We start from the raw sequence: 21628 nt of genomic DNA on the forward strand, positions 1-21628 counted from the left end.
ATGCTCACTGTATCCGACAATAAGGAGACACAGAAAGTTGTTCGCCTCACATTTTCTGGTCAGTCAGTGGCCAGCATGCCTAGAACTCAGTTCTTCTGACTCCTTGCCCTGCTGCCCTCCCTACCATACTGCCTTTCTAAGATAACCTTCTTGCTCCCTCATATAATAAAAATTGGGCAGCTGGATTCGGGTGGGCAGTTGTGTTTTTCCACCCAGGTCTTGTGGGGTGAGAGCTGGTGGAGGCCCACATGGCAGTTCTGTCAGGCCCAGGCCTGACCCTGACTTGTACGGAGTCATGACAATGCACCGTGTCACGTGCTATTACATGGAGCTGATGGGAAACCTTCGTGGGCTATTTATAAAACTCCAGGAAAAGCGTTGTGACCCTACCAGTTTTCTGCCCCTTGTCTTCCAGAATGCTCTAATTCTGTCCTTGGAGTGAATGTACTAAAGCTTCAGTATAGCCACCGTCCACACTGAAAGAAGTTCCAGCGGATTTATTCATGTATTCAACAAATATGTCTTGAGCACCTATCCATCATGTGCCAGGCAATTTTCTAGGCACTAGAGATACGACAATGAGTAAAATGAGCACAGTCCTGACCTTCATGGAGGTTTTGATTATCCTCATGGATGTTATTATGAATTAGCTTCAGCTAAAATCAGGACATTTTTGAGGACCTCGGGAAACCATATTGAATGAGTGATAAGTGGTTGACTGACAGGTGGGGCCCTATCCTCAGAGAATAGGCCTATGGGTGGTCTCTACCAGGAAACACCCCAACGCCTGGGTATCGTAAGAACGTGCCAGGCAGAGGTTGGACCTATCGGAACTGGGAGGGGAGTTTATCTGGAAACTGTGTACGTGGGTATCTCCCATGGGAGCTGGTGGTCGTACTGGAGGAAAGGAGAAACCAGCCATAAAACCCTCAGGACCTGGGCACTTACCTCTCAAATGTCTGTGGGATGGCTGGAGTGTCACAGCCAGTGATGCTTCTGCATGTTGTCTGGATGGAAGTGACCTAGGCTGGGCTTCGCAAGGGGCTGGCTTTAGGCTCCAGATTTTCTCCACGTGTCTCAGGCTTGTCTCATCGTAATGGTGTTCAAGAGGGCGGACCCCCGTGTTTGGATGCACAGGAACATTTCAAGTCCTTTTTGACACAGCTTGCCAATCCACCAACGTTGTGTTGGCCAAAGCAAGTCACATGGCCATGTCCAAAACCAAGGGACAGGAGGTACACTTTGCCATGATGCTGAAGCAAGTGGCATAGCTAAACCCAAAAAAGGAAGTGCAGAAGGGCTATGGGAGTGAGAGAGGGAACAATAATTTAATCAGTCACAGAGGAGAAGAGAATTTTCAGGGTAAAGAAGTGAATCCACTGATGTAAAATTGTCTATGAAAGCATGAGAACATTCTGACTTATTTCTCATTATTTTTTCCATTATTTCATACCCTCCCATTACCACTGTTCTTTTCCCTTTCAAAATCAGTTTATTTCCTTAATAATAAAAAAGAAAACATAAAAAAGCATTCTCTTAGAATACAGGTACATCAAAATAGCTTCACATAGTGACTGCCAGCTGACTCTCCTGGATTCTCAAACCACTTAGAGCTGAGTTTTCAGTAGGAAGAAAGCAAAGCAAATGCACCTGCTCTTCTACTGAGATGGTTGAGTTGCAACAGCTCTAATAAAAACAAAAGAATTCCAACTCTGAGACCATCTCATGCTTCTCCTCTACCAAACAGACTGGAGTTATAGGATTGCTCTGTTTACAGTATTGCCTTTAGAGTCTTAAACTATCTATGTCTATAGAAGAGATAGCAAAAGAGGTTTGGAATATAGTGATGGCTAAATTTCACTTACTTATATAACTTTAAAGTAATAGGAATTGATGTGATTTTCATGACTTCTTTTATTTTTCAGTATTTTTCTAATAAAAAATATGTTTTATACTTTTGGTATAAGATGTTGCTCTTAGAAATTGCAGCTAATGCTCAGAATTGCTTAGAAAAGAAATGTCGTTTGCCTTATCATAAGGCATACGATATAAGACATATTTTCAGTTTTACATAAAATGTAGACTGAGTCTCTCAAAATACCAATTTTGGATTTTTTTTCTACCCATAAATGCTTGTACAAGTCTTAAGTAATATTTTGCCTGAAATACTGGAAGCAAATTTACCTTTTAAATAATTTAGATATAATGTATGACAGGTAATGTCTTAAACATGGTTTTAAAACCATGGTGCCACATTTGTCCTTTTCCTGAACTCTATTTTAAAAGCTCATTTAAGTTCTTCAAATATATGTAATAATTCATCTTGATGAAAAATATTCCTCCACAAAAAAGGGATTTCTTAGCTTTAACTAAATTTATATTTATCATTCTGGTTCTGACAAGGTATAAAGGAATAAATTGTTTGCTTTGAAAAAGTGTATTAATTGTTTGACTTCCATAGTTGTTTGTTGGAATTATTGTTTTCCAAAGCAAGTTAAATTATACTGTACTTACATGAAAGATGACATATCATTAAATTATGAGACTTTTGCCTTCTTTCTTTGAGCTCTCAGTTATTTTTATCGTTCATTTTTTACATTTTTATTAGATGTAAATTGCATAGAATGAAATGTACAGATCTGAAGTATTCAGTTTGATGAATAATGACATTTATATACACCTGTGTCACAACTTCTCAAAACAACATACATTCCTATTACTCCACACACCCCACCCAGAGGCAACTTCTTTCTTGTTCTTGTCACCTAATTTTACCTCTTCTTGAACTTCTAAAAATTGAATCATACAGTAAGAAATCTTATGTCTGGCTTCTTTGCTCAACAAAATATTTCTGAGATTCATTCATACTGTTGAACACACTGATAGTACATTCCTTGTATGAATATACCAAAATTCCTGTTGATAGATTCTTCTATTGATGGGTTGTTTCTAGTTTGATGCTATGAATATTCTTGTACAAGTCATTTTGCAGACATATATTGTCATTTCTCTTGAGTAAACACCTAGGAATAGATCTCATAGAATAGGTTGCTTTTTTATTGATTTATAAGAATATATGTTCTGGATACAAGCTCTGTATATGTACATATACTTAGTTTATAAGATATATAATGTAAATATTTTCTCTCGGTCTATGACTTGCTTATTTATTATTTTAATAGTGTATTTTGGGGAGCAAAATTTTTAATATTAATGAAGTCAAATATTAAAATTTTTATCATTGGTGAAGGATCAGTAATTTTTAATTACTTAGTGTCAAAACCTATAATATTATTTCCAAAGTAAGAGTGTCATTTTGAGTTACAGAGCAATAAAATTATGGATAATTTAAATACACAAAGACAATCTTGCCAATGTCATATCTTTGGGGTTAATGTACTACTTAATTCTATACATAAGAGAAAAACTAGAATATTTTTCAATAAGATAATTGTGGTTTTAGAGAAAATGGCTCATTGTACTTCGAAATTTCTCTACAGGTAAAATAAGATATACAGTTAACTTGCCTGAAAAATAAATCTATAAAATGTATGTATGAGCAATAAAAATGTTGAGTTTGTAATATTTCCTCTCTTCTTTAGGGTGACAGATATTCTTTACCTACTTCAATGATTACGTTTTTCTTCCCCACACATCTTACTTAGGAATTGCAAAGAAGTACGTTGGGATTTCTACGCCTTTTAATTTTTATTTATTTATTTATTTTTAACATCTTTATTGGAGTATAATTGCTTTACAATGATGTGTTAGTTTCTGCTTTATAACAAAGTGAATCAGCTATACATATACATATATCCCCGTATCTCCTCCCTTTTGCATCTCCCTCCCACCCTCCCTATCCCACCCCTCTAGGTGGTCACAAAGCACTGAGCTGATTTCCCTGTGCTATGAGGCTGCTTCCCACTAGCTATCTATTTTATATTTGGTAGTATATATAAGTCCATGCCAATCTCTCACTTGGTCCCAGCTTACCCTTCCCCCTCCCCGTGTGCTCAAGTCCATTCTCTACGTCTGTCTATGCCTTTTTAGTTATTTCTCTTAAGGTTTACATAAGTACATTGATTGCTACCTGTGTAAAAAACCAACCAACCAACATACAAAAGCTTTAGGCTTTGCCCAAAGAATTGCTAGTTTAGGTCAAAATCTGTCCCTTTAATGAGTTGATATTGGATGCTTAATCATGAAAGAGTTTATTACACAACTTCTGGTGTCATCTCTCTGTGAAATTAATATATAAGAATAGAGAAAAATGTGTACTCTAAAACCATGTTGTCTTACTTGGAAGATGAACTTTCACCCAGGGAAGCTAATCACTTGCCAATCTCTGGACCCAAACTTCAGCTCTGTAGGCCTTGGCTGGGACCCAAAGAATTTGTCTCTTTAAAAATTTTCCCTACTGAGGTTAAGTGCAGTGTTTGCTATTCTGTGTTATCATCTGGAATAATTTACCAAGCATTGATTCTATCCCTTGTAGAATGCTAATTTCTCATGTTGCAATCACTAAGTGTCACTTCATCACCTCCAAAACTGGACACTATTCCTTGGAATATGCTACATATTATGCATCTGTTTTCAGAGAACAATGCATTTTGAAGATTCTGAAAATGTATGCAATAAGAAATCATGCTTAACCTGTTTAACTTAATGTTTCCCTAATTTATTTGACCAGGAAACCATTCCCTTTCTGTGTGGTAACACTTAATTCCTAGGGAAAGTTTCCCTGAACCAAGAAATTCTTTCTGAAATGCTAATTTTGTATATAACATGTCAGCTTTAGTGAGATGTCATCATCATCATAATTATGATTTTATATGTATTATACATATTACATTTATATATTATATATATATTAGATGCCAGTTATGCTCTTTAAGGCATATTGGAGTTTTCAAATTTAAGAAAAACTGAAATTTTAATTTTTCCTGTAAGAGATGAAGTGTTAACCTTTTTCTTTCTCTGATTCTTTTTTTGCTTTTCTCAAAAAGATTGCAACATAAAACATTAGTAATATAGAAATTGAAACTTATAAGCAAAAAAAAAAAAAAAAAAATTAGGTTATAAACATGCTTACCATGCCAACAGAGTTGTTATGATAAGCTTTAAGTTCCTTGTAACCCTGACCAAAAGCAATTATGATAGGTATTTGTAAAAAACAAGAAATGACATTTTTCTTGGTGCTAAATTTTGGAAAAACACCAAGAATGTGGGATGAATGTAAACTTTTATAGAAAGGACTTAAAACGATGTAACAGACACTGACCTCACCAATATTTCACAGTAGAGGCAGACACCAACTTCATACAGCTATGTCTTGTATCAACCTGTCATAAAAGCTGAGGGTCGTTCAGAAAAAGCCCTTTTATGAGGGACTATAAGAGGTCTTGTGGTTTAGCTCCATGTTAAGGACAGGACTGCATCCAGTGCAGCAACTGAATGGCTCATTCCCCAGCAGTTTCCAAATGCCTGTCTGGATATATTAGAATCACGCAGGGAAGCTACTCTCTTGCCAATCCCTGGACCCAAACTTCAGCTCTGTAGGCCTCTGCTGGGACCCAAAGTATTTGTCTCTTTAAAAACCTCTTTAGTGATGTATGACCAGGTTTTGGAAGCCACACATTGATAATTTCCCCTGAAGCTCACTTCTGTCAGTTGGCCTTTTTTATAGGACCTGGTTATTCGAGGGGGTTATAAAATTTGAGTTTGCATTCCTTCCTGTGGATGTAGAGTGAAAATATTGCACAACAAAGGGAGCCAACTTTTGAGAGAGTTGTTCACAAAAACGAGTGCAGCTAGAGTGGGTGGGTCCCTGGAGCTCATGCCTCAGGTGACTTAATTGAGGGGTTGATGAGAAAGAAGTGAGGAGATTGAATTCATGGAGAGACGGTGTTTTTAAGAGGCAGCGAACTTGATCCACACGACTTTTCAAGGGCTGAGTTAGGACTCGTGTGGGAGCCAACAGGGGCGGATTGCAGTAAACATTTAAAAAAGAGTATTCCAATAGTCAGAAATCTTTAACAATAGAGTTAGCTATCTCAAGGCTAGTGCGTTCTCTGTGGCTTTAGGTTTGCCTACAGTGGAAGTGTGAGAGCTATAGAGGAAATTAGTGACTTGGGTGAAGAATTTCAGTCTTAGAGTTTGAGGATGTCTAATGTTTTTCTTGACCCATGGATTTGTAAATAAGAGGTGTATTCCAAGGGAACTCCAGTAGTGAGTAGCTGGGACTCTGGAAGTGGTGGCTGAAAAGCTAGGTGAACATTACTTATAATGGAATTGAAATTATTTTGTGACCTTGGAGAACACTAAGTGACATGACAGTATATGTATACATTAAAAGTATAATAGACTACAGTTTTATTCTTCAAAATAAATATACTTTATGTTATATTTAACATTTTGCAGGGGGAGAAGCAGCCTCCATTGCATTATGAATCTGGATTCCTGCACTTAATCTTGTTTTTACTGCATGTGAAGATGATATTTTATTTAATAAAAATTTTTAATGAGAGGAGGAATTTAAGCAATTTCAAAGACTTAAAATGGTATACTAATAGAGCTCAGCTGTAGAATGAATACTATTGCAACTTACACATGACAGGGTTTTGTAAATGCTACACCAGGTGGTCATTTAACCTGCCCACCACATGGAGTTGTTGTGAGGATCACACACGTTCATTCATATAAGGAGCTTCAAAGAGTACATGCAATAAATGCTCAATAAATGTAAGTAGTTATTATTATTACTACCGTTATTAATGAAGAGGCTGACTAGCTTTCGGGTTGTGATGTAGCATTGGGCACAGTGCATGGCACAGAGCTGGTGTCCTGTAAGCGTTTGTTCGTTGATTGCAAAGATGTCATGATCATCAGAGCGTCCCAGCCAGGTCTACGGAACACGCTTCCATGTCGTGTCCTATTTCCAAAGCACGCATTTCCTGAATGTCTTCCCAGTGCTTAGGCTGCAGCTATTAGACACAATTTTTCAGCCCTACATAAGGACCAATTTTTCTAGAAGATATTGGTGAAAGATAAATGAGAGTCCTTAGCCTGGAGGGCTTCCTAGAGTTCAGTGCATTTGAGTTGAATTTAGAAAAAACTAAAAATCAATGGGGAGGGAAAAGGAAGCATATCACTTTCAGTAAGAAATGTGGCATATGGAATGGAGACGAAAGTGGCAAAATGATGTTCCAGAATATTGAGATAGAGGTACTTGAGAAACAGGCTCTGTTAGGAATTAAGAGGAAGAGATTAGTGAATGAAGGCGTGGGAATGAGGGACCCCGGAAGCAGACGGCGGTGTGTGTATTTGATGTGGTCGGGATGGGAAGCCCTCTGTAGAATCTGTGAGCAGGAACAAATGGCACGTGAGGAAGACTGAATCAAGCAATAAGGCCAAGTTAAAGGGGAATAGTAACACTCTCCCGCTCAGGTAAGTGAAAAGGGTCTTCGTTAATTCTTTCATTCAAGGGAGAAAATGACTTCGGAAGTAGTAGACATAAATAAGAATGGGCAATTTCTAAACCTGCTTCAAAGGAATAGTCAGAGGACTTGATGCTTCATTGGCCATTAGGGAAAGTAAGCGGTCATAGGGCACCAAGATTGCAGACGTCAGTAATGGGAATATTTAGCTGACGACCAGGTAGACTTTGGGAGGTGTTTCAGTCTAATAGGAGGGGGAATATTGAATTTAGTATTTTAGTCTGTTCTGGCTCAGTTGTTAGAAAGGTTTTTAGGTACATACAGATTTCAGACCTGATGGATAGTGGGAAGTGAAGTCTGGAAATGACAATTCAGGAAGCATCAGCCCATTTGAAGCCACAATAATGACAGTCCTATCAAGTCAAAAGGGCTTGGAGAATGTTCGCCCTTATCAGTGAGGAATCAAAAGTCCTAATCACTGGATTATCTTTCCAAATCTCATACATTTCATATTTTTTCTAAATATCTGTTCATATTTTCTTCAGTTTGGATGAAAGGGAGGAAAAAGTAATTTCCAATATTTTTTTATTTTCTCACTCTAAATGCCAAAAATGTTTACAGCAAAGAGCAATCATATTCAGGTATTAAAGTTCCTGTTGACATGCTCAAGTGATTTGGTTTCATCCTTTTGTCATATTTTAAGTAAAAGAAGCATCACCGCCTCTTGAAAAAATAAAGACACATTCATTTACCACAGAAAAGGAATATTGCATATTTCTTATATAGAATTTTCATGTTTATAATAGTTCATGGACCATACATTTTCATGTCTGGTTGAGTCCAGTTTCTCTCTAACTTTCCAGGCAGGTGAATCAGTTGAGAGAGTAGTTATAATTAATTGAAAGCAATGCCTGAAATATTACATTAATGCCTTTCCAAGTTTCATTTTCCCATTTTATTTTATCTGTTTAAAATCAACTTAAACCCCACCAAGGAACTATTATGGACCTCTTAGTAGGTATTTATTTAGCTATCTGGCTCCCCATGAGCAAGGAGAATGAATGCCTGTGGAGAAATGGCATACAAAGAACTACCGAAAAAATCATTATTTAAAGAGCTATGATTTTGTGTTACAAATAAAAAGCAGAAAAATCGTTAGTTGTAAAGAAGCTCTGGCAATAATCCTTACAAATACCATTCATCTCCCTTTACTACCAAATTGCATCCTTTACCCTGGACATTTAACTGTAGATAACCATGATCAGACAACTCTCTATTCTTCTAGGACCCTGAAATGTAGCAAGAGGATGTGAGGTGCTAAGAACTTGAACTATTCAATTACAGTCCTGTGCCTTGTGCTAAAACGTGAATGACAATGAAATAATTTATTTGCTCAAAACAAAGCACTTCACAGATAGCATGTGGTTTTTGAAATGAGTTGTGCTTCTAAGAAGAAATGGTGATATTGTACAAGCAAATGTGTAACTTGGGTAACAGCAAGTGCCATATGCGACCTGTGACCAGATGACATGGCCAAAGGCATGTGGGACACCTAGTTCAGCTCCTGGCCCACTGTAGGCACTCAGAAATGTTAGGTCATATTACTCTCTGTCCTTTTCCTGTTCTGTTATTGCAGAGTTTTTATGTCTGACTGGGTTTCCATTTCTTGAAATTCATCTTGTTTTGCTGAATTGCTTTTTGGATTTAACGAAGACACTTTTCACTTACCTGACTCCCTGAGTGGTACTATTCTCATTTAACTTGGTGTTATTGCTGATCCAACAGTCTCTCTCACCTCAGGCATTCAAGCCGGTGGCTGTTTGTTTAGGTGGAGGGACCACCCTCCGCCAGGCTTGGGATGGAGCCAGCAGTTAGAGCAGTGGTCCCCAGTTGGGCTGTAAGGCACAGGAGTTGGCTGTGAGGGGTATTAGGACCTATTTCTGAATGGAACTGAAGTACTAAAAGCTGTCAACAATTTCCCCTTTAAGATAACCTTATGTTTGTTCCAAGATTTTTCCTTGATACTACCATTGTCACTCCCTTTTAGACCAATATGCTTTCTTTAGTGGAAAAAAAAAAATAGGTGGGGCTTTTTTTGTGTGCAGACCGGAGCCTGTGACATGATGTTCCACAGAGAAGTGCCATCACGGGGGCAAGAGGTGCAAAACAGGCTGAATTTCCGGATTCAGATGATGCTTCCTCTCTTGCTAGAGAAAATCAGATATCATTGAGTTTTCTGATCTTCTCTCTTACTGCTGTGAACTGTCACTCCCAGTTGAGGTGATGGTGGTGGTTTTGCTTTTGCTTTTTTAACTCACTCTGAAGCTAAAGGACTAAGTCTTCTAAGCAGGTTTCAGATGTGTTTACCTAAATAGCTTGAGTAGACCTGGGTCGGTGGGAAAGAGAAGCAGATGGAGTTAGAAACACGGCAGAGTCTGCTCCTTCCAGATCTGTCTAGGCTGCTTCCTGCAGGACGGCTGGACCGTCAGGAAGTAGGGAAGAGCGGACCCTCCAGGCTCCACTCAGCAAGTGAAGGAGGAAATGGCCAACGCATTCCTGCTTGTAAGATGTGGTAGCCCTTCTCACTAGTGAAAACATAAGTGCTGTTGCCTCGCTGCTGGGAGATGGGCGCTTCTTCGAGCCTTCTTCCCACCCCTGGCATAGGTAGGAGTGAGAAGGGAGTTCTGAGCAGAAGTTTCTGCCTCTAGGAGAAGAGTTAGAAATAGGAGGAGAGGTGGAGAGACGATTTTCACTCTCCAAAAGCTTCTCAAAATGAATCTCATGTAGTGTTATCCTGCAAGAATCTTTTCTGGAGGGAAATGGAGACAGCAGTTATGGTCCAATGAAAGGTGGCAATTTGGGAACAAATCCCCTACCTGTTTGATTGCCATCCCTCTCGGTCTCCCAGCAACTTTGCTTCCTCTCTAAACACCTACCCCCTCCCCCATCCCTTTAGCTTCTCTCTTTCCCAAAGCAAATTCCCTCACCTAGAATTGTGCCCATAGATATAAAAATCCGTCTTCCCTTCCTCACGCCTCTTTTCTCAACCAGCCTTTTGTCGACATTTGAGCAATTATCCTCACTCTCTATTTCCCCATCACCCTCTTTCCCCTCAACCATCCGCCTTCCCACTGGAGCTCCTCTCTCTTTACCCCTGGAGGGTTCAGGACGTGGCTCAGGCCTCTCCCTTACTGATGCCTCTGCTGCCTTGACTCTATGGTTGCTTCCTCCCTCTGGAAGTCCCGTACTTCTCACTAGATAGAGGGTTTTTTTCCCCCCTCTATGGAATGCACAGAAGTCGTTCTCTCTTGCAGGTTTAGTGGAAGGTATTTTCTGGTAATCGTGATTTTTCGAAAGTTGTGTTGTATTTTGCAAGCAGCAGGTGACTGTTGGAGAATGCACACAGATTAGTAAGTAGGAAATTGTCAACAGGATGGCATGCGGGGGATGGTAGCAGATATAAATCCAAAGGTCTGGAGAAAGAAACTGATTGTGTTAACAGAGAATAATAGCTTGGGTAAAAAGAGGTTAATTGGCCATATTGCTGCCATATTGGAGGCAATATTAGGACCTTGTAAAACTAAGCCTATAAGCATTCCAGAGACATAAGAGGTGATAAACAGGCAGGTGTGAATAATCCAGAAGACCAAAGACTTGACCTCTTGCCTATGATTTTCCTTCTTATCAAAACTTTTAAAAATTTTATTGGAGTAGAGTTGCTTTACAATGTTGGGTTAGTTTCTGCTGTATAACAAAGTGAATCAGCTATACGTATCCATATATCCCCTCTTTTTTGGATTTCCTTCCCATTTAGGTCACCATCTTATCAGTCTTTGAAAAATTTGTTTTTCCAAACTTTAAAATCACCCATTAATCTCTGTAGTAAATCTGTATCTTGTAATCACCTTTATTTTAGAATCCTATACTTCTGTGTCTGGTTTGGTGAATAACTTCCCGGCCTGGTTAAGGGAGGTTTAACAGCCCTCACCACTCACTGTGAAAAATGGCCAGCTGGTTTCCCTTTTCTTATAGTTAGGAACCTACCTTGCCTGTCCTCCCTGTCTTTTTTAAAATAAAAGTCACTCTTACATAGCTTCTGAGGGTTCCCTGAATGTACATCAGAGGTGGGCCAGGCCCTGATGATCTGTGATTAGTACATCTGGCTTTTCAAAATACCAACATCCACTTTCACCTTCTGGTATTGAATTTTCACTGTCTCATCTTCATCTTAGGGGTAACAGTCATCATACTGATTGGTTCACTGTTAAGTTGACATGAATATGCAATTTTTAAAATTCATTTTGTAAAATAACATTTTTCAGCTTTTCCTCTTTTAGTATTTGTAAGTGGAGATGAGAAGATCACTTTTGATGACCTCCTTTGAAAAGATTTTTATCAATTGAATTATATGTCTTGCAAATGATCTTTTAAATCTTTTTTGCTTTCTTGATTCTTTTTCTTATATATACTGTTTTTCTCTATACCAGATGACATGCCTTGCATTTCACATTCCCACTGGTCTCAAGGTCACTCTACATTTCAATTTAGCCAAACTGACACCCTGCTATCACCATTGTTCTCCTGATATATTTGGAGAATATGGTCTTGCAATAAATACTAGAATACTGTTTCAAGAACACTCAGTTATGTGAGGTTATTTGAATAGTTTCAATAATGTACCTATGTCATGAAATCAATGATATTGAAACATATCAGAGGATACTGGACTCTGTAACTTCATGATTGATTTTTATTAGTTTCCATTTATCTTTTAAATATTAATGTCAGAAGGCTCCTTGGAATGATGGAAAGGACATTATCTTTGGTCCCAAACAAACCTGAATACAAATCTTGGCTTCTTAAAATATCAACATTTGCCAATTATCACTGGAAAAATAAATGTAATCTCTTAGATCTGCAGTTTCTCCATCTGTCAAATGGGACAATCACATCTCCTTTGCAGGGCAGTGTGAAGATTAAATAAAATATTATCTAAATATCTGTGGACATTTTAGTACAAAATAGATGACAGTAAATAGTTTTTCTTATTTTCCTACCCTGTTTAGAAAAATCAAAAGAAAAGGGGATTAATTTTTCTCTCTTTACTATTAAGGAATTACCTCATGTACAATTAATTATTTTAAAGTTTTATTTGATAAAATAGCAGTATACTAAATGTTAGATAGTGTCTCATTTGTTCAAAGCAATAATGTGACACTGAAGAGTCTTTTCCACTAAATAAGTCATTTTTTTTTTCTTGTTTGGAAAGAGAATGACCCTCAGTCAAACCATATAAAAACAAATTTAGTGGATTAATCAAATCATAAAATTTGTTGATCATGAATTAATTTATATTTTGCAGATATTTTATAGAAATATGCTGTAATCTTGCAAAAAAGCATTAATCTTGCAAAAAAGCATTAATCTTGCAAAAAATCTCATTTACAAGAGATTTACCTAAATCTCTTGTAAATCACTGTGTTTTAGCATGTTAGAGTACTAACAGCTTTTTATCTTTTTCTCTTATTCATTCATCTAACACATATGTAGTGAGTGACTATTACGTCCTGCCCTGTTCTAGGCTCTGGGCCATTGTCATTGAAGCAAACGGAGATTCTTCCTCCTGAGCAGCTCATATTTCAGCCTGGGTGGAGGCCGGCCAGGGAGGGGCACATGTCGTAAGTAGTAGAGCAAGGTGAAGGGCACTGAAAGTCTGGTGGGGGCAGACTGTAGTCATAAGCAGGTAATCAGAGTAGGAACCACCAAACACTGATGTTTGAGCCAAGACTGCAGAGAGGTGAGGGGGTTAGTCTTACCCGTATCAGGGAGGAGCATTCCCAATGGAAACAATGGTTGGTGCAAAGGCCCTGAGCAAGACCAAGCCTGGTACATCTGAGGAAGACCAGCAAGAAGGCCACTGCAGCTGGGGTAGAGTGAATGGGGAGGGGAGTGCTGGGGAGGGGATGGTAGGAGAACTCTGGGAGTTACAGGAGGCCAGATTACATTCTAAGGACTCTGGCATTTTTTGTAAGTAAACTGGAGCACTGCTGCAAGATTTTTTTTTTTTTAATTTTATTTATTTATTTATTTATTTATTTATTTATTTATTTATGGCTGTGTTGGGTCTTCGTTTCTGTGCGAGGGCTTTCTCTAGTTGCGGCGAGCGGGGGCCACTCTTCATCGCGGTGCGCGGGCCTCTCACTATCGCGGCCTCTCTTGTTGCGGGGCACAGGCTCCAGACGCGCAGGCTCAGTAGTTGTGGCTCACGGGCCCAGTTGCTCCGCGGCATGTGGGATCTTCCCAGACCAGGGCTCGAACCCTTGTCCCCTGCATTGGCAGGCAGATTCTCAACCACTGCACCACCAGGGAAGCCCCTGCTGCAAGATTTTGAGCAGTTATGATCTGATTTATCTTTCCAAAGGGTCTCTGCCAGGCAGCCAGGGAGAAGTCTATTGTGGGAATCCAAGGAAAAGACCATACTGGCCCCAATAGGATGGCCATGGGGGACAGAGGAGGAATGGACAGACTGCACATTTTGGGAAAGGAGAACCGTTGTGATGGATTGGACACAGGTGTGAGAGAAACGAGGCTTTGAGTCTAAAGCTTTTGGCCTGAACAGCTAGAGAAACCTATTTACAATCAGCCAAGATGGTGATGGCCGTGAAGGGTCAGATGTGTGGGGCAGGGTGGATTCCAGTTGGAAATGCTGATTTTGAGAGGCCTGCTGGAAAGCCAAGCAAAAGTGTTGGAGAGACGGTTGGATGTCTGGAGTTAGAGAGGGTCAGGCTGGAGACAGGAATTTTGCAGATATTTGGGTCCTTTTGGGTAATGTCTTATGGAAGAGGAGTCCGGAGTGCTGAATGAGAGTTTTAGAAACAAGTGGCTGGTTACAGAGCCCCTGAGGTCTCTTCTTGCCTGTTTTTCCTTGTGTCTGTGTTTTTGATCAGGGATCAGCAAATTAGAAGATTGTGTATTTGAAAAGTGTTTCATTCCCTCAAGCACACATACACTTCCCCCAGCACTGTTTATTGTCTCCATCAATGACAGGAGAAACCTGAGTAAAATCCCAAACCTAAAAGATTGAGAACAGAAATGCAAAGGTGGCATCATCTATGTGACAGCTCAGTCCCCAGTCACTAGACTCCTGACACTGTCATCAAGTTCAGTTGAGTTAAAATTTCATAAGATAGTGAGATTTTGTTTGTTTGTTTTTTAGTTCTTTGCAGGGAGGGGGAGGCAGAAGGGGGGCTGGTGACTGCAGGCACCAAAATGGAAACTCAAAAGAGAGAAAGTAATTATGTAAATTGTGTTTTTCGAAGGCATTGAGAATTTCTCATTCACATACTCTTAAGTCTCCGCAAGCACATTTCATTCCTGTCTGGGGGGATGAAAGCGTTGCCACGGCCTCATCTGCGGGCTTGCGGCCAGGCAGGTTTCTCTGTGTGTACGTGCAGGGAAGAGTGGGCAGTTGGCAGCCTTTCAGCCTTGATTGCAGTCATTCATAAAACCCAGCCGCGCGGAGGGCGGAGTCAGGGGGAGCTTCCCTGAGATGCTTGCAGGATGCCTCATTTGCATAAATCCTCAGTGATGCTTTTGAGTGGTGAGGGGTGCTCACAAGCCCTTCCAAGACTGTGAAGAGTCCACATCTGATAACCCCCTGAATAACTGAAGACGTTGCAGGAATAAGAGGTCACCACCTTGGACTCCTGGTCTCTCCCTCCATAACCATTCTGGGAAGTTGGCATTGTGGCCTGTCTGTGGCCTCCTTGAGTCTGGGTGAAGGAATAAATCATACATAAGGAAGACCCTTGATCACCGCAACCTGCTGACATATCACTCTTGTGTTTCTTAAAGTATGAGGGGTCCGTGTGTTATTATAATAAGTCTAATGCCTGGGAGAGAATGGAAACTGCTGGAGCTGAACAGTTTCCACATATTACAACCGGCAGCACCATTATGGTTTATCCCTCAAACCGCAATAGGCCAGACACAACAATCCAATGACAGCTTTAAAGAAATGCTAATCCACCCAGGCTGACAAAAATCTGAGGAGTGCATTGTATTATTTTATGTATCTTGTTCTGAGTGTAGTTTTTTTTTTTCTTCTCTTTCTCTGGAAGCAATTTCAGCTAAAAGAAGTCAAATTAGAAGATGTAGGAATACATATTGCCATAGTTTAGAGCTCCCTCAAATTGCTTGAATAACTAGCAATCTGAATCAAACAGCTTTCTCCATGAAAACAGATCCAATAGCTAGCTACCTCACTCTAGACTTGAGGTTAGGATTATAGGTTAGTATGAAAAATATGTTTTTTTCTTGTTTTTTAAAAATAAAATATATTAATTAAGTAAATATATTTTAAATTAAGTACATTTAAATTCTAAGTATATTGCTTTTGAGTATTGATGTGTTTATTCTCATTATCCATTAAAACTTTAAAGTTCAGAAATGCAAGTTTTTACTTTGAAGATTCTGTAGCATGTGCAGACAGATGAAGTATGCCAGCTATTATAGTTTTAAAACACAACCACTGAGTACTTGAGATTAGATGAGCATTTCCTTACATAGACATGGTCTTTCACACACACACACACACACACACACAAATGTATTTTGCTTAGAAACCTACCCTTCATGCTGGCTGACATTCCACATTTATTAGGAAAGAGTTACTTAAAAGCATATTGAAGGAAAACTCTAAGTGACAGATTTCTTTTTTTCCCAAAGCTTTGTCTAAATACCTGAATCTTTAGGGGAAGAAAAAAAAAGAACTAAGACAGAGGTTGCATATGGTTTCTCATAGATATAATTCTTCAAAATTTTTTCCCAAGTTGGTGATATTTCCGATATTTTCACAAACCAGTGCACGTAGATTCAACATACCGCGTGGGCTGTTTTTAGTTGAGTGGGAATTGCTAAAGACTTCCCAGTGCTATGAAATGTAACTTCCTGAGCGCTGTACTGGTGTAAGTTATATTAACATTTCAGAGCTCAGAAACCCTGGGGTGTTACTTCTCCCTGGCAACTGCCTGCTTGAATGTTCTCTGAACCCTGCTGCCTGAGTGGCCTTCTTCTCCTTTGACTGGTGACCAGTCTATTAAGAGTTTAGCACTTGCACTAGACAAACACCGTGTTTCTTTCCTTTGAGCCCAGGAGGGAAGGCTTTGAAATGGCCCCGTTTTCTTTTCTGGTCACGTTACACATTGATTTCTAAGTCTCAATTGATCTTGTTTGGAATGAGCTCTGTGTGTGTGTGTGTGTGTGTGTGTGTGTGTGTGTGTGTGTGTGTGTATGCACGTTTCCATGCATTGTGTCCACCATGTTTCCCTGTATCATTTCTTTCAGAAGTGGAGAATTTTGCCGTGCAGCTTTTAGCTCTGAGAAAGCAGTTTATCTGCCACTGCCTCACCACTGGTCCACTTCTGGAATAACATGACTGGCCTTAAATATCAGCAGGGTAGTCAAACCTCCAAGGGCAGTCAAAGCTGCCATGAATGTTAAGAACCAGGTTCATGGTTGAGAATGCTGTGTCCTAAGGGGCTTTTCCATGTAGCAAAGTCTGAGATGTAGGACCCCAGCTTTAAGATCAGGGCTTCCCTATTCAAAGCAAGGTTTGTTTTAAAGCTTTTGAGGTGAAGGAATATCTGAGCCATTCAAGGACAGCCTCAGAAGGGGATGTTTTCTTGTTTACGCCAATGAATCTCTCCAGCGCTCTGTAAGCCCTGTTGACATGAGGCTAAAGGCATCTCCTCTTGCTGCCCTTTGGAGCTGTTATCCATCCTCTGCATTTATTTATTCTTTGATGGAGAACATAAGACACAAAGACCTTTTCCTGTTTATTTTCACACTATGCAGGTATCTTCTCTATCTATTTTACACACACACACATACATACACACACTTTATTTATGCACATTTCCTTCTGGCTCTTCCTCTTTTCTTAGCTTGAAGGGATTTTGAACTTGGGGGATGTCTTGAAGGCTATCAGATCTCTTTTTTCATAAAGGGAAAGACCTGTGTGTGATAAAGGGTGTGAAAAAAGAGTCCGTGTCTTTTAGTAAAATAGCCAAAGCCACAGAAAGTCCTGCCCGTTTTAAACACAACAGCTGTTCCTATGTTTAAGCTTTCAGATGTCTTCATACGGTGAGACCAAAGCTTTCAGTAGCCTTGCTCCTATGGGGAAGGCTGCTGACGATCATTTTATTGGTACTAAAAGGGAAATCCAATACCGAGGCCAGCACAGACTTCATCTGGGTGTAACTGAGCTCTTGGAAGCCTGAGTTGAAGGTTTCCAACCCCCAGGGCTTTCCAGGGACTCCAGGTTAACATTAAGGGGTTTGCAAAGAGTTTCACTTAGACTTGTTTTCAGTACCATGTTTAATTTCCAGATGTTTCTCCCCGTTTTATAATTAATAGTGCGTTGTGCTGTCTATCATGCGCCCCAGGTGTGTGGTCAGGGACATGGTGAAGCCTGCTGCCTGCAAAACCCCAAGAAATGTTGAACATCAGCCCCACCAGCCTTCACCGTGAGTATGGCATTGGTTTTATTGACTGAAAATGTCGTCTCTTACACAGATCACTGGTTACAGATGTATTCATTTACACTGCATGCGGGTGTACAAACTGTGGCTCCTCTGGGGTCTCTGGGGGGGTCAAAAGCTACTATTGAATTAGATAAAATGATCTGGAAACAGGAGCTCTGTGTATCAATCATCTTTATTAAGTGCTGTTTCTAATGTCGTATGGGAAGCATAAAGCTAATTAGAGGAAAGAGACACATTTTTTAGGGCTCTAGGGTGTCAGAAATTCTATACATTTTGGATTTAGAATGTATGTGGATTGGAGCCTAAGACTCTAGGAATATGGAGAAAAGGTACAGAAAAGGCTACTTTTCTTGTTGTGAATAAGGGAAGTACACAGGTAGTTCATGGCCAACCTCGCACTGGGTCATTTAAAGGTAAGGGATGGCCCATTGATTTTGTTTTTGTTATTGTAACCCTGAGTGTGGATACGTGAAGGGTTAAATGACCAACCTAAGGGAACTAGAGGAGAAAACAAATAAGTAAACTATGTTGAAAATGTGGATTTTGATGAGATGAAACTTGAAGAGCTTTAAAATTCCGCAGAGTAGCAAGATATATTCAATCTTTTGAAGAGAATTATGCTCCTGGTAAGAAAAATTAAACATTTCCTTAAAATATCTCAGCAGTGACAATACTGTTAGAATAACCATGACAGACAAGTAGTTACTACCGGGGAAATGTCTCCTTCCAAGTTTTTTTGCAAAAGCCATTGAAGAAATGTGTCTTGAGTGTGATTTTCTATAGGTTTCTTTAGCTATCTGAGAATTCTTTGAAATAAAACCAAAATAAAGTAAGAAGATTGTCAAAAGGCTATGAGAAGAAAAGTAAATTTTTGTAATTCTTTTGCTATGTCGTTTTTATTCCCATTGGCAAAGACTGAAATTAAATACGACGTTTAAATGCTTATATTTTGTATGTTACATACAATCACAGATTCAAAGTTATTTATGTTTGAGGATAAAAAATTTTGGTAAATAAATTTCAAGAGGCTCCATAGATGGGTTATAGATTTTATCTCAATAAGCATACTCGAATATTGTCTTCTACATTTAGTCAGTACTTTTCAAGGAATACAAATAATTTAGATTTAGCCACAGTAAAAATGATTTATAATTGCATTTTTTAAAGTTCTAAGTTGGAGGAAGTACTCCTAATGATGTTGCCATTTTCTTCTATACATGTTCTAGCTATAAAGCCTTTTTCCTGATGGTGGAACTTTGGTTGATAATTCATAAAAAATTTGATGATCCCCACTTTCCATCTTAGGTTCTAGGCATTAGAAAACATTTTACTTATATTAGGATTCAAGCAACTTTGGGGAAAGTTCTTTGAGGAATTAAAGTTGATTTTAAGATGTGTTGTATTCCACATATTGAGGTTCCATTTTAATTGGTCCCACTTATTCCAATGTCCACTTAAAACTGGAATTATTAGATGCGAAACAGCTGTTGGCATCCTTGCCAACGAGACTTTAGATAATTTTTTTTCTTACTTTGTTTCTGCTGTCCGTGGACTTGCAGTTGTGGAAATCTGTTGTAACTTGCCATGCACCTAGTGGGACTTTCCTGGTGACCCCTCTGAATAGAGTGGGTGAGAAGAAGCAGCTGTCATCTTGTTGGATCCTCTTTTCTGACAATCCCTTCACTCACCCTATTTCTGTTTTTAATTATGATGATGCACTGATGGATTTTAATTGGTCAGATTTGCACTGTGTGTGTGTGTTTATATAAAATATGTATTACTTACTTTGGCAGAAGTAGGGATAATGGAATACGAATGGGATATGGACACAGCTGAAGACAAACAAGTCAATTAATAGACTATTGCAACAGTCCAGAGAAGGTCTTGACCTACAGGAGTAGCAGAGGGTGTGGGAGGGAAACATTTCAAGAGCTTAGTAAGAAGGCAAACAGGCAGTGCTTAGTTGTCAATTGAATATGGTTTGTAAGGAAAGAGTTTAGGGGGGCCGTCATTTCAATGGTTTGGTTGATTGAGGACCGCCAGCTGAGATGGGGAGATAAAAAAGCAAATCAGGCCTATGGGTAGCTGGGCAGTGAGGAGTTCAGATTGTGACATGATGATTTTGGGCACCCGTGCATTACCTAAGGGTACCTGTCCAAGAAAAGGTTGGGTACATGTACCTGAAGCACTCAGTTAGCTGGGGAACTAGATGACATTTCCAAAGGGTACAGAGTTGGAAAAAATAACAGAGCGCCTGGGTAAAATCAATGCTTAAGGAGTAGGTAAAAGAGGACACTCCCCTGGCTCAGCTGAGAAATAATGGTCAAAGAAGCAGGAGAAACCACGGTGGTAGAAGGACTCAGGAGGGATGCCCAACAGTAGCAAATGCCACAGAAAATCAATAATTTAAGAGATAAAAAAAATGTGCATTGGATTTGGCCACAGAGGGGTCATTGGTGGCATTTGCCAGAGCAGTTTTAGCATATAAGTGGGTGGAAATACTCTATTTCTATAGGTGTGATGAGAAAATGAGAAGTCAGGAGAAGGAGATGTTGGTTGTGCATAGTGAGTAGGAAAACAGAGATAGATTATTAGTGGGTGGATAGGGAGTAAGGTGACTGTACTCAGGTCACTTGTACCTTCTATTTTGCAAGTCTAGGTTGATGGCTGCACATGTCAATATACTTTATATTTTGATAACTGTGTGTGTAAACTCTCTGAAGATTCTTTTTTCAGTTATTAAAATGTCACATATTTTAAACATGCTGCCTAAGTTGTCATCACTTAATCAAAGTAATAAATATACTAAAAACATTAGTGGAGTTCAATAAATTGAGTTTGATGGCTGCTATTCCTCAGGTATAAGATGCATAGATAACGCAGTTCCTTCTCAAGTTGGGGGCAGCATTACATAATCCGATCAATGGTATCACTACATGATATCTGCAACACTAGAAGTATGTTTAAAAAAGAGAAAATGATTCAATCTCTTTGGGGTTGACAGCGTCAGAGAAGGACTTTCAGAGCCTGCGACGGTTCATATGAATTTTGAAGGATGAGTAGTTGAATAGGAAGCAGTTTTAGAATACGGTCTCCAGAAGGAGGAAACAGTTGCCTGGAGGCCCCGCAGCATCAGCTTGTGGGGGATGATTTACAACATGTACTCATTGCTGGAGCCTGTGAGTGTCCACGTGTGCGTATCTGTGTGTTGTCTGCTTGTGTGGGTGAGAGTGAGTGTGTGATGGATGGTGAGTGTGGGTGTGGTGAGTGGGAGAGAGAGAAATAAAGGATTCAGAAGGTGCAGCACCGCATCTCTGAAGAAGAGGACACTGGTCTAACTTGGAGGACATAAGCTACATGTTGGGTCTTGTCTTTGGTTTTATTTTTAATACAATATTTGAAAGTTGACATAACATTATGGGGTTTTTTGAGTTTTTCAAAGTGATCATGGATTTTAAAAGTCTGAGAAACGTTTGTCTACTCATCAATTCCAGACATGGATGGAAGCAGGTCTAAGCAGGAGAGGTAAGGGGTAGGGCAGATTTGAGAATGTTTACCGGGTGGTGTAATTAGGGTACAGTGATTCATTAGCTGTGAAAATACAGCAAAGTGAAGAGGAGATAACTCACTTTATCTCAAGAGATTGAG

General features: G+C 39.4%; 1 protein-coding gene across 11 annotated transcripts in view; it reads left to right on the top strand.

Moving 5' to 3' along the window:
* The window catches only part of RIMS1 (regulating synaptic membrane exocytosis 1), a 467913-nt gene that overhangs the window by 57620 nt on the left and 388665 nt on the right, over nt 1–21628 (top strand). For 9 of the 11 annotated variants that reach the window (XM_068551600.1, XM_068551589.1, XM_068551595.1 and 6 more), the window contains exon 2: nt 17882–17962. The exons of 1 other annotated variant lie outside the window; for it this stretch is intronic. In XM_068551600.1, coding sequence (XP_068407701.1) covers nt 17882–17962 — 81 coding nt within the window. Of the gene's footprint in view, nt 1–17852; nt 17963–21628 lie in introns of all 11 variants that reach the window. One more of the 11 variants, XM_068551594.1, reaches the window with a different exon arrangement.

This window comes from Eschrichtius robustus, chromosome 9, assembly GCF_028021215.1.
Source record: "Eschrichtius robustus isolate mEscRob2 chromosome 9, mEscRob2.pri, whole genome shotgun sequence".
In the NCBI taxonomy this organism is placed as follows: Eukaryota; Metazoa; Chordata; class Mammalia; order Artiodactyla; family Eschrichtiidae; genus Eschrichtius; species Eschrichtius robustus.